Source organism: Choristoneura fumiferana, chromosome 18 (assembly GCF_025370935.1).
Source record: "Choristoneura fumiferana chromosome 18, NRCan_CFum_1, whole genome shotgun sequence".
Classification (NCBI taxonomy): Eukaryota; Metazoa; Arthropoda; class Insecta; order Lepidoptera; family Tortricidae; genus Choristoneura; species Choristoneura fumiferana.
In genome coordinates, this window is record NC_133489.1 from 18,891,258 (window position 1) to 18,904,324 (window position 13,067).

Genomic DNA, 13,067 nt, shown 5'->3' on the forward strand with positions numbered 1-13,067 from the left:
TTCGAAACGATAGGACTAAAAATAAAATAGGTAGATTAAAAATCTAACACAGAGATTTGATATCCTTTTTTATACTTGTTTCAGGAACCGTTCACAGAAATCAACACGGGGAATAAGATACAAATTAATTTAAAAAGAAAATTTTCAAGTACTGAACTTGGCACATCCACAGAGGAAGCTGAAATGGATATTGCAAGTGCAAAAAAAATGAAAATGTTAGACATACATTGAGGGGCTTCAAAACAAAGACAATGTTTTTAGAAAATCTTTGATAAATATAAAAAATAGGGGAGGCCTGTTCAAGCCTACCTCAGACTTAACCAAAATATGTCAAGTCGCAGAAAAAATTCTAAGGGAGTATCAACTGCGTATTGGTGATAAGTGTCTTGGCCAACATAGAAATTTCTTAGAAATTATTAATAAAGTATCGTCGAACATATTGCCAACAACGATTTTTCGGGAATTAAAAGATCATGCCTTAGAGCAGTCCTTGTACGATGATCATAGGAATCTCCTCATTAAGTCTGTTGCGCAACAATATTTTAAAATACGGATTTATTATGTCACTAAACAATTGAGTGTACCAAAAGAAAAAAATCGCTCACATTTAACAAAAACAATAATTTTTAAAGGACAATGATTGTGTATTGTTTTATTGTTACTTTTATGATTTGTATTAATATATATCTTTTTATTGAATGATAGTAATTTCATTTTGACTTCTGCTGATTTATTTTTTGTGTGTTACGTCATACGTATAATGCTTAAAGTAGCAGTTTCCAAGCGAACGGCGTCAATCAGTGAACGGCGTCAGATGTGCTCTTTCTCTCTCTAATGTATAGCCAAAAGCTGAAACAGAAAATTAGCGGCGTCAGAAAATTTGCGCCGCTAACTGACGCCATTCGCTTGCAAACTGAGGCTTTACACACTAGATAGGTACCTAATGCTAATGATAATGATAATAACTAACTAGATAATGATACAAACAGATTTTTTAAATATCATTTGCAAGAATAGTCACAAGAATGTTATATTCCTGGTCCTGGGTTCGAATCCCGGCCGGGGCAGATATTTGTGTGAATAACACGAATGTTTGTTCTCGGGTCTTGGATGTTTAATATGTATTTAAGTATGTATTTATCTATATAAGTATGTTTATCCGTTGCCTAGTATCCATAGTACAAGCTTTGCTTAGTTTGGGACTAGGTCAATTGGTGTCAAGTGTCCCATGATATTTATTTATTTATTTATTTATTATTTTCGCGAAATGACTGATGAATTCAAGAAATAGATAATTAAAGTCTTGAAAAAGATACTAAAGTTTTCGTCTTTAGATCGCCTATTATCTTGTAGTAATTCGAAGTTTTTCTTAATATATCAGCTCTTATTTCATTTATTAGTAACCATAATTTATACTAATTTGCTTTGATGACTGATATCGACATGACAATGTCGATAATAAGCCCACCGCTAGCTAAAAATAAGCTTGTGACAACCTGCACGATAACGAAACGGAACTGTATTATGTATCTCTTTCCTACGCACTATTAACATCGTAAGTAAAAAGAAAACAAATATATGCATTTAATTTCATATTTTAGGCTGGCTTCCATGCTAGTTATTGTTCCGAGGCTTCTCTGTCTTATCAAATTATTGTACGCATTACATTGCTGCTCGTAAATATTTCAAAAATTAATTACGCTCTGGTAGTTAATTTTAAATTAACAATTAAATTTGTTTTGATATCGGTTCACAGCACTTAAATCTTCGTCTGGTTACAGTTTGAGGTAGTATAAAAAATACACGTACAGTCGCCAGTCGGCCAAAGTGATCAAAAATATCGAAACATGAACTCTAATACCTTGAGAATAGAGTGCATGTTCCGATATTTTGACCACCTTGGCCGCTCCGAAATATCTGATGGCGACTGTATTGAATACAATATGGTTTTTAATGACTTTTACATGGAATTATTTTGGCTCGCAAAGTATTAAAAATTAAGGCTTAAAATAGTCAGATCTTAAACGATTTCAATAGAAGTAAAAATAATTAAAAAGAAAAACAAGCGACAACAACAACTTCAATTTGTGAATAATTTGAAACAGCAAAGAATCATAGAATGGTCTTTGTTATTCACATCTTTACATGCTAACCACATTTACAACATAATTATTGATTCCAGTACGAAACTCGTCTTTATGATTTCAAGCATTCCGGATACGATACGCACGGATTATAATAAGAAAGAACAGTTAAAAGATCCACACAACAAATCCTATAAAAAAACTCACATAATTGTAAATCACATTATCTATAAAACAACTGAAACTTTTGACACCTACACCACTACAACAATACATTAAGTAATACGTTAGTAATCCGATCTATTGTATTACATCAATCCCATGGTTTTCTTATCATCTTATAATAGGATAATGCATACTAATATTAATGCGAAAGTGTGTGTGTTTGTATATTTGTCCATCTTTCACGTCGAAACGGAGCAACGGATCGACGTTATTTTTGGCATAGAGATCGTTTATGGGCCAGAGAGTAACATAGGCTACTTTTTATCTCGAAAAAATGAACAGTTCCCGAGAGAACACCGCGCGATAACCGAGGCCCACGCGGACGAAGCCGCGGGCATAAGCTAGTTTCTTTATATATATTAAACCTGTGAACGCATTTGAGCCGCACAGCCTCGCCACGCACGATGAGGCTGGGCTGCTTGCGCTTGCGAGCATGCAGTCGCGCATCAAAGACTACAGTATTCGCGCATGTATTGTGCGCCGAAGTAACGTGCTCGCGGCAAATACGGTATTTGACTATTTTGTATATGTTTTATAAATTAAAACGACACAATGCCTGTTATCGAATAGAAAAACAATTTTTAAGCTACCTTTACAAATAACAAAGTTATAAAGGTTTGAAATACAAGATTAGACAGAGAAAGACATACTGGCATGTGACGTCACACGCCAGTACCGCCATACTTGCTGCATAGAGAAGAGCGTTTGAGAAAGAGACAGGTATATAGATTTTTCAAAAAATCACTATAAATCCAATTTTCAACCGATTTAATTTTTCTCTTCGCTAAACACTATCTGTGTCTATATTTTCATAGTAATATTAAGATATGGCAAAATCAGGAGTTGTCAAATACCGTATTGTGCGTCGAAACAAATGGCGTCGAATGCGATAACAGCTTACTTTGATTGATATCATGTTTTTGTTGTAATGCACCGTATAATAGACAAAAATAAGAGAAAATATACTGATTTATAGTCAACTAGCTGTTGCTCGCGATAAAACGGGATAAAAAGTATCCTATGTCCTTCCCCGGGACTCAAAATATCTGTATATCGTATTTCATCTAGATCGGTACAGCCGCTTAGACGTGAATAAGTAACAAACAGACTTACAAGCTTCCACATTTAAAATATTAGTGGGATCTAAACGACGTGCCTCGCGCTCAACCAAGTTCTACACGGGGCACGCACGCCGAGAGGCACCTTTGAGCACGGTAAAAAAACCGAAGCTGTGGCTCGCCGCGATGTACAGTCGAACAAATTGAATTATGGCCCAGGGTGGAACCTTTTAATAATCAATTTCACTAGGATTTCCTTGAAAAAGTATGAGATGTCAACATGACATAAGTAGAGCAAAGGTTCCACCCTGGTTCATCACGATTCGTTTTGTTCGACTGTACTAATGCACACAGTCACGTCCGCGCAGCCGCACAGTCCGTTGAGCAAATGAGGGCTATCGCGAATGAATTCGCCGCTAGAGGCGCTAGTGTAGCGTGAGGTCTCCGAAATGACAAATCTCATAGTTTTTGGGTGAGCTACGCGGGTTTATTTATAATTAGAATAATTTTGTGAATATTTTGCAATATCTGAAATTAATTATGGCAAATATGCGTTCCGGGGCAATGAATGTCTGTGTTTTGAGACAGTTTTGTCTTTCGGAAACCTTTATCCTCCCTTTTTTCCGAACAAAACGGGGACTTTGCAACACTGTGGTATGCTCGATATTTTTATGCTACGGTTTTAAGGTGTATTAAATATGATTTTAATCTAAACTTTATTTTCACGCCCGTAATAACTGACTTTGAAAGCCATACTTAAAAACCTCACGCAACAGAGCGCCATCTAGTGAGACAAAAAACGATAGCCCTCATTGGTGGGCGGTGCGTACCTACCTCGACCCGAGGCTGCCTCGATGCGTATACAGCTTTATAAGTACAGTAATATTTCAAATCAGTTTTTAAATTTAAAAAAAAAACTATGAAAATTCGAGATGAAATTTTAATCCTTATCTATTATAACTTTCAGTAAAACAATCAGGGGCCAATTTGTTTACATCACAACACTTGAAAATACAATTTAGAAAGTGGTAAAATTTTTACCAGTCAGAAGCAGAAATGGATGAGCGGTTACGGTGCTCAAAATGATCTAAATACGACTCTACTGCCACGGTAATAAGAGTGTAGATCATTTTGAGCATCACAATCGCTCATCTACTTCTGCTCCTGACTGCTACACAGCTCAAAGTAAATTTTCAACTAGTTGCCAGGTTTTATCAGAACTGTAATTTTGTACTACTTTTAGGTACTTTTATTTTTTTAGCACAATTTTTCTCGATATACTTTAATTGAGTACAAATGGAAAATCGATAATTCGAAATTAAACGTCAACGTAGAAAAACGGTAATTTGAAAGACAAGGGTGTTTGCATATGTTTTAATTAAGATTTTTCCGATGCCATAAAAACAACTTTAAGGTTTTTTTGAGATACCGCTTTTGTACTTAAGGCTGCGTTTCCACCAGAGACGTGCGAGGATGCATTGCGAATAATGTTTGTCATGACATGAATCAATAGAAACGCTTCATTTACCTATCCTCACTCAGCCCAGCTCTAGTGGAAGCAGCTCAGTGGAGCGAGGATAAGTAAATTAAACGTTTCGTGACAAACCCATTTCTCGCACATCTCTGGTGGAGACGCAGCCTTTTACACGGCAGAATTTCCATTAGTACTGAACGAAAGTAAATATTTTTCACCACTTCAAATGGGGAATGGATGAAAATTTTAGAAACGCTTGAACCTTTTTTTTCGACAGGTTTTGTTCTGGGCTATGGAACAACCCGTAATCGACCGGACTATCGTAAGAAAACTTTCATTTTTTTTTAATTAATTGATGCAACTTAAAAATCTAATATTTATTTCCGTTAATTAGGAAGGTTATTCCTATCGATAAAAAAAGTTTCAAGCGTTTCTAAAATTAACATCCATTCCCGATTGTTTGCGATTTCAAAAACAGATCCCTACTTCTGCAAAAATTGTATGAAAATATCATCTCTGTTTAAAATGATCCACTCTTACCTTAGTTGCTACTAACTTGTACTTATTTCTTAGGTACGTATTTATGCACTTTTCCGCCGTATCGGGCCACAAAAGCGCTTACGTTGAACTTTCTCTTGCAACCCTCGTAGTTCATGAAGCGGACTTTACCGAACACGGAACGCTCGGCCCAGCCTTGGTCATGGATACCGCAGATGGACCACATGCAGCCTAAAAAGTTAACACGTTTGTAATACAAGTTAATCTGACCGTTGGGAGAAAGTAAAGCAGCGTTTTCACCAATAATGTGCGAGAAATGTGTTTTTCACTAACCAATAGAAACGCTTCATTTACCTCGCCTCGCACAGCACTTCTCTGATGGAAACAGCTGAGCGGAGCGACGCGAGGTAAATGAAGTGTTTCTTTTGTTTAATGAAAAACACATTCCTTGTACATTATTGGTGGAAACGCTGGTTCAAACTCGGGTCGCAGAAAATGTTATACTTAATTCCCCTAGAAGAATTCTAATGCCCCTGTGGGGGTCAGATTTGTAAAACTCGCTTTCCCAAAATGTGCGCTTTACTTTCCCAAGACAGTTGTCGTGAAAATTCACTTCTAATCCTTAAATGACAACTACAACTTTTAACAAGAGTGAAGCGACTGAAAACAAGAGTATAGATAGTTCAACTTACCAACATAGCCATTGGAGTCCCGCCCGTCAATGCTATAATGGTCATTCAAGTAGATGGCATATTTGAGCGCATCCTCCGGAGACGGGGTCCATTCAAGTATTTTCTTGCACCAGTACATTCTCAGGAACCCATGCATCTTGCCTTCCTTTACCAGTTGGAGTTGTGCTGAGTTCCACAGGTCATCGTGCGTCTTGGCTTGAGCTAGCTCGTCTTGGGTGTAAATGTGAGTTCTTTTGTCTTTTCTGAAACCAGGTTGTGATTTATTTAGTTTGGGATATTTTAATGTACATATCTTTTATTTTTTTAACGATTTTAATGCCTATTAATGAACATAATAATATTATCTGTGGAGGGTCTTCATGTTGCCAGGTAGACGAGCAACACTAAGCGGAGTTACAAATCATTCTATCAGAGCAAGCGAACCCACCAGCGCGAGAGCTGCTGCTGCGACATCTCGCGGCTGGTTTACGCCGTTCGGCACGCATTTTTACAACGTTGCTTACATTACATCTAAATACAAGTATATTATTTCAATACTCCAGCCCGAAAATCCCCTGGTATTATTTTATAAAAATATAAATACACATAAATTTCTGGATTTACCTATGGTCATCCAAAGTCTTTTGCGCCCAATTGCTGGTTCCCTTTACGCTGTCATAAAGCGGGTTGTAGAAACAGAAGTTGTCTGATAGCTCGCTGCGGACTATTGCCTCTTCAAGGAATGCATTCACACTCTCCGTATGTTTGGACTTGTATTCTTGAACACAAAGCGCTACTCTTTGGACCGATATCTGACCTGTAAATGGTAAATTTTAAATATGAATGAAAAAAAAAATGTACTTCTGACATATGCAATCTTAATCACCATCACTCAGCAATTACTGGTAACTTTGTACTGAGCGGAAACAAATCTGGCCAGCAAAGTATGCAGTAATAGGTAATTTTATATATAGGGTGGGCCAAATTTTGTGCCGCAGAGTATTTAACTTTAACATTATGCCCACCAACACAGGGTTTAAAAAACTGGCAAGTTTATAAATAAAAATATTTACCAAAGTGGAACCAAGGCGAGAGATTGCTGAGCGCATCCTGTGTAGGATCGTTTCTCTTAGCAGCAAACAGCTTGAGTCGTTTGTCAAGGAAACTCTTCAGCATCGCAACGGCTGCGTCATAGCCTGGCTTAGCCCATTCCACCGGACCCACTGATTTGTCTGCTTCGCGCGATTCTATGGCCTCGTCCCAATCTATGGGCTAAAGATAGAGTTTTTTAAGTGCTGCAGACTAAAAGCCATAAGCTGCGAAAGCAGTTATTTCTGCATTATAGACGGTATTGACGCCAGAAAGGTTAGAAAATCTCTCACGAGCCAGAGGAGTGGTGAAGTAGACAGTCCGAGTGGTGAGGTGAGCCACTAGTTACCTACTATTTTTGGTAACCTAGTATTTGTTGGTGACCTAGTATTTGGTAGTGTCTAAAAGCTAAAGCGTGTCTTAAACTTTTTAGTATCGAAATAAGTATCAGTGTTAAAAACTTTATCTGATGAATGACAGGGAAACAAAAATATAACACAAAATTATTGATTGAACCCAGAAAAGAAATCTATAGTTAGATCATATCACAAAGACAAGACAAAAATTATTTTAATAGTGTTAATTCACTGCTGTTCTCTATAAATTTATGGAATGGAAACAAAACTTAAAAAAATATCCTTCACTTACTCACACTAATTTGATATTTTTTAACTTCGTTATCAGTAATCTATATAATTATATTTATCCGTTGCTTAGTACCCATATAACACAACACAAGCTTTGCTGCTAAGCTTGCTTTGGGACTAGGTTAATTGGTGAGAATTGTCTCATGATATTTATTATTATTATTAGTAATATCACATATTTTTGTACATAGTTTAACAAAATTCGGCCCACAATTGGCGGTGTTATCGCGTAACAAACATACAAAAAAAACATACACTCGAATTGAGAACCTCCTCCTTTTTTGAAGTCGGTTAAAAAATAAGAAAGCTACTTACTAATTCATGAACAGGTATATTTTTGAAAATACAAACTGAAATATAGATGCACAGAAAAACCGGAAAAATAAATTGGCATCTATATTTCAGTTTGTATTTTCAATTTAGGTTTTACGGGATGACCGTAAAAGTAAAAATTTGGAATTGAAATAAAAAATACAAAAAGATTCCAAAAAACCAATCTTAGGTATATTTTTGTTTGAACTTTAAAGAAGACAAAGAAAAAAATATTGTTTCAGTTAATCATTAGCCAGTATTACCTCTGGCTTAAATTGACTCTTGTAGGGGTGCTTGATGACTGGCGGGAACTCTGTCAAGAACTCTCCCAGTTTAGAGTTGATTTTGTTCCTGATGGTCCTAGCAGAGTATTCTTGTTTGTCTGAAGCCACCCAGCATGGAACAACGTTGTGAGCGTCTACCTGAAAATGTAAGCAAGAGCATTTATTTAGGCCCTAAATAAATGCTCTTGCAATTTGCCCTAAATTTTAGGGCAAATTGAAAAGAAAAATGATTGTTTTAAAACATATCTTTTCTTATTCTAAAATTAATTAACTATTTTATTGTGAGAAAAAGTTAATCATACCACCATCCTATTAATATTATAAGTTTATATTTGTTACTCCTTCATGCAAAAAAATTTGGACAGATTTGGATGAAATTTTATATGTTGATAGTTGGGTGGGAGCTTGACACATAGGACACTTTTAACTTGATATTCCCACAAGTTGAGGATATAACGTTGAAATCATAACTGCTACCTGTGTTTAGTCATGAAATTTAGGACAGTTGTTAGGGTTTCCATAGTTAACTAGGAAACCCTATAGTTTTTAAAAATCCATACTATTATTATAAATGCATGTGTGTGTTTGTATGTTTCACTGTCTTTCACGTCGAAACGGAGTGACGGATCGACGTGATTTTAGGCATAGAGAAAGTGAAATATGCTACTTTTTACCCCGGAAAAATGCACAATTCCCCAGGGATTAGCGCGCGATAACCGAATTCCACGCGGGCGAAGCCGCGGGCAATACCTAGTTAGAACTAATTCCATAATTTTGTCACCTGTATTAGAGGAACATCTTTTTTCAGTCCCTTCCTTGCACCTTCCAGCCACCCCATGGGAATTCTCAGAGGGTTGAAATCGCACACCACAGCTCCGATCTTGTGATCAATGACCCACTGTGGGAGCACATCCCCGCCATTGCCTTCTAGCAGGTGGAAGGATATGTCCAGCTCTTTACATTGAGCTGCTACTGTTTTTAGGCCTGGAATTATAAAGATGTTAATTATTATTTGCTTATTTAGTGGCTGTTTCACCATCCATTGATTATGTTAACTCATGGTTAAATGTGATGCCGTCTCTATTTGTTTTGTTCGCATAGACGGAGACGGCATCACATTTAACCGTCAGTTAACACTAATCAATGGATGGTGAAACAGCCCCTAAGTCTATTTATACATTAGCCCCTTGCGCAATCAGATTAACAAGTTTTTTGATTAAGTAGCTTATTTTAAAAGGTGATTGAAGCTAATGATCATCATCAGTGATCAGATAATCAAATGCATATTTACCTAAAGTTTGTTTTTAGCTATAAAAGTATGGAAGTGGCTTCTTAATATAATTTATTTGAAGAAAAAATTCCAGGGTCCTGATATTGTGTAGGTAACTAATAAGATGCATATACTGTTGTGTCGCGGTTAACGTTCCTAACATAATCATATTTTTGCCACCAATCAAATATTAATATAAAATAATTTATTTTTTCAGAAACTATATTTCGTATTGTACTTTTAACATTAGATAGGTAAATCTCAAATATGCATAAGTTCCTTTAGTGGAAACATTTAATTTTGAAATCCCAGAATCGCAAGATTTTTCGATAGCAAAGTGCATTCCATATTAACCAACACCAAAACTTTAGGTAAATATGCATCCAATTATCCGATCACTGATCATCATCATCATCAGCCGTATCGCTTTTGGACATAGGCCTCCCACATAGACCTTCAGTTGCCTTGGTTGGAAGCAGCTTGCATCCATCGTGAACCCACAACTTTCAACAAGTCATCTGTCCATCTCGTTGGTGGACGTCCTGTGCTGCGCTTGCCAATCCACGGTCTCAACTCGAGAACCTTTCCGCCTAAGAACTTTCCAGCAAAAACTAATTTCACTGATTTTTTGTTCCTAGATATAATTTTTGCAGGATGAAGACTGTGATAATAGAACCTTTGATGAGCTCCTGATTTTTTAATCAGTTTCATTCATCATGAACATGATGATAGTCTACTAGTACCAAATAGACATATTACCGCAACAAACAACAAATATGTTGTGTAAATGTTGTTAAACAGGTACAAATTCAAATTTTTAAAAACTTAGTATGTGTGAGGAAAGTATTATTAATGTTATTTAAATTATCAGGCAGGCAGATGGAAGCAACTGACAGGTCCCTGTATCTAGCTGTTCCTTGTTCAAATATTCTTTGTACTGTTAATGTGTTGGGTATCATGTGAAAAAAAAGTGTACAAATAATCTGAAGTGGGGTATGATGCCACACATCTAAAAAGTAAACTTATAAGTTAAGAAAGAATTAGCTTCTATATGTAGGTACTAAGCATACAAACTTTGTTTCAAAAATAAGTTGGGTTGGCTAACAGTCAGTCAACCATTAGTTTTAAAAATTATAATTATAAAATTGTTAACACACCTTTTATCAAGAAATCGAACTGTCTCACAGAAGCATCCAGGTACTTCGCTATTAAACAGAAACACACGTGGAGCGGCACCTCATTCTTCAAGGCCAGTTTCTGGGCGAACAGGAATGCCCAGTTATCCTGCACCCTACTGTCCCGGGACATCCAGTACACGATACCCTCGCATTTATCAGCCACCAGCTGCTCCTCAGATATTATTCTAAGACGTTTCTTATTAAATTTGTACTCCAAAATTGAGTTCGCGGTCTCGTCTCTTTTTATTTGCAGACTTTTCTTAAATTCATCAAGCGTACTCTTATTATCAGAGCTGGTGGAAGGTAAAGCGAGTTTTGTTTTTTTTGCTGCTGACGCCATTTCGAAGTGATTATTTTTATTCACTAATAATTGCACGCTTTTATTGTATTTGTTTACGAACCGTAATCCGCATCCGCGCCATATTTCTAGCATTATAAAATTCTCGATGACAGAGACAAGAGACAGACAAGACAGATGTCAAATTCAAATTCAAATTCAAATATTTTATTTGCTTTTAAACACAAATGCGTGCAAATACATTTTGTTACCTCAGGGCTTTAAATACCGTTAAAAAGTGGTAACGTTACCAACTGTCAAACCGATTTAACGTTAAATGATAATTAACGTTAAACGACTTACCGTTACTTATACAACTTTTTACCGGTAAAAAAATGGTAACGTTATCAGCTATTCATTAAATTAACGTTAATTCAAAAGTATCGTTAAATCATTTTAACGGTATTTATATTACTATTTACCGGTAAGCTTGGGTAACGTTAAATTTTAGATTATCCTCATTTATCGAGCGAGTATGCACGCGCTAAATTGGCAACACTCGGTAGCATAGCAAAAATTACCGATAGTGTTACTTCGGTATCGTTATAATAATGTGAATTGGGTAACGTTATCAAGCCCTACAATGTAAAGTAAATTTACCGGTAAAAATAACGGTAATTAGGTAACGTTAAATAATGTTAAGTTATCAATTAACGTTAAATTTTAATACCGGTACTAGGTATTTTTATGATTTTTACCGTTATTTAACGTTACTTACAGTGTGAATTTGGTAACGTTAACAAGCCCTGTCGCAATATGCTTCGTTCTTCTGTTGTTTTATGATTCAAGTTCTGTACTACTAGCGCTTGAGCGTCAGGTTCCTCTTCTTTATTCGCCAATGATCTTTCGTAACTACAAATTTGAGCAGTCAAATTCTCAATGTTGCGATCCTTTTTAGACATGAGCATCCAACTTGATTTGAACGGGAAGTACCTAACTATCATCGGGTAGCGTTTCTAAAATCTTGCATATGATTAAAATATCTGGAAGATCATACTTAGCTTCATCCTTTTGTAGCTCAACCTTTAATTCATGCCATATATTTTTCAATTTGGATATGTGCATGGACATGTCATGTAGGGGATCTTTGCGATAACTGAAGAAGCTGTAGCAAAGGTTATAGCTTTTATCCTCAGATGTGCCGTCGAACAGAGTGTGTAATTCATCCCAAATCTGTTTCGCGCTTGTTAGCCTCATTACTTTTTGTAGAGTAACATCTGACATATTAGCCATTAAAATAAGCATTGCGGCGCTATCTTTTTCGTTATAGTCTTGTAGAGCTTGTTGATAAGAAGCCATGGCTGCCGGGTTCGCTGCTGCATCTGGGTGCGTAGGTGGCTTTAGGTTGCCGTTGATAGCGTCTAATCCGCCAGGCGTTCCTCTTAGCAATAACAGTACCTTGCAGCGCCATGTAGACCAATTTTCTTTTCCTTCTAAACGACCGATATCAATTTTGCAGCTCGTTGATGAAGTTGACATTTTGACAGGCCTTGTTAGAAAAAAAACTTGTGAAAATTGTTATTAATTATTCTTGGATAAATAATTATGTTTCGCACATTAGAAATATAACATCACAAATATTTTATTATAAAATACTTTTCGATACGCATCTGCTACCATGTTGAGGTAAAATTTTATATTGACAATCAACAATGATAATAACAAATCAAATAGACAGGGGTAGGGGAGGTAGGGGAGCATTGGGCAGTCGGGAGGTTCGGGCACCACCTTGTAAATCGTGGCGTATGGAAGCTACTTAATTTTGTATACTGTGGTAGGCTAGCTTAGTAACTGGCAACACCGCTCAGGCTAATGTCATCTGCCATTTTGATTAGTTGTCAGTGTCACATGCCGTCGACCGTTTCGTGCGTGAAAAAGTAAATATTTTGACGGGATTTCTAAGGAAATAACAACGTAATCTTCGAAAAGACGTAAGTTTC

At 36.4% G+C, this 13,067-nt stretch overlaps 3 protein-coding genes across 7 annotated transcripts in view; 1 reads left to right on the forward strand and 2 right to left on the reverse strand.

Annotated features, from left to right (window-relative positions):
- Positions 1-13,067, forward strand: part of LOC141438059 (uncharacterized) — a 44,555-nt gene that overhangs the window by 9,631 nt on the left and 21,857 nt on the right. For 4 of the 5 annotated variants that reach the window (XM_074101714.1, XM_074101715.1, XM_074101716.1 and 1 more), the window contains one exon: positions 85-699. The gene's annotated coding sequence lies outside the window, so the exon portion shown is untranslated. Of the gene's footprint in view, positions 1-84; positions 2,818-6,185; positions 6,255-13,067 lie in introns of those variants that run through there. The other variant, XM_074101713.1, reaches the window with a different exon arrangement.
- On the reverse strand, positions 2,826-13,058 carry LOC141438058 (deoxyribodipyrimidine photo-lyase-like). Its single transcript, XM_074101712.1, has 7 exons — positions 10,770-13,058; positions 9,124-9,326; positions 8,322-8,480; positions 7,084-7,282; positions 6,635-6,827; positions 6,032-6,273; positions 2,826-5,570 (listed from the first exon to the last, which is right to left on the reverse strand). Exons 1-7 carry the CDS (start codon positions 11,221-11,223, stop codon positions 5,404-5,406), a joined length of 1,617 nt encoding a protein of 538 aa, XP_073957813.1. The 5' UTR covers positions 11,224-13,058; the 3' UTR covers positions 2,826-5,403.
- On the reverse strand, positions 12,061-12,606 carry LOC141437584 (uncharacterized). Its single transcript, XM_074101020.1, has one exon. It carries the CDS (start codon positions 12,604-12,606, stop codon positions 12,061-12,063), a length of 546 nt encoding a protein of 181 aa, XP_073957121.1.

What these genes read in the sequence shown, in the direction of transcription:
- LOC141438058 (XM_074101712.1), bottom strand. Translation starts at nt 11,223, where the DNA reads ATGCTAGAAATATGGCGCGGATGCGGATTACGGTTCGTAAACAAATAC. An exon ending in AAGATGTTCCTCTAATACAG is followed by an intron (nt 8,481 to 9,123) that starts GTGACAAAATTA and finishes TTACATTTTCAG; the next exon opens with GTAGACGCTCACAACGTTGT. An exon ending in CTCGCCTTGGTTCCACTTTG is followed by an intron (nt 6,828 to 7,083) that starts GTAAATATTTTT and finishes TACCATTTACAG; the next exon opens with GTCAGATATCGGTCCAAAGA.
- LOC141437584 (XM_074101020.1), bottom strand. Translation starts at nt 12,606, where the DNA reads ATGTCAACTTCATCAACGAGCTGCAAAATTGATATCGGTCGTTTAGAA.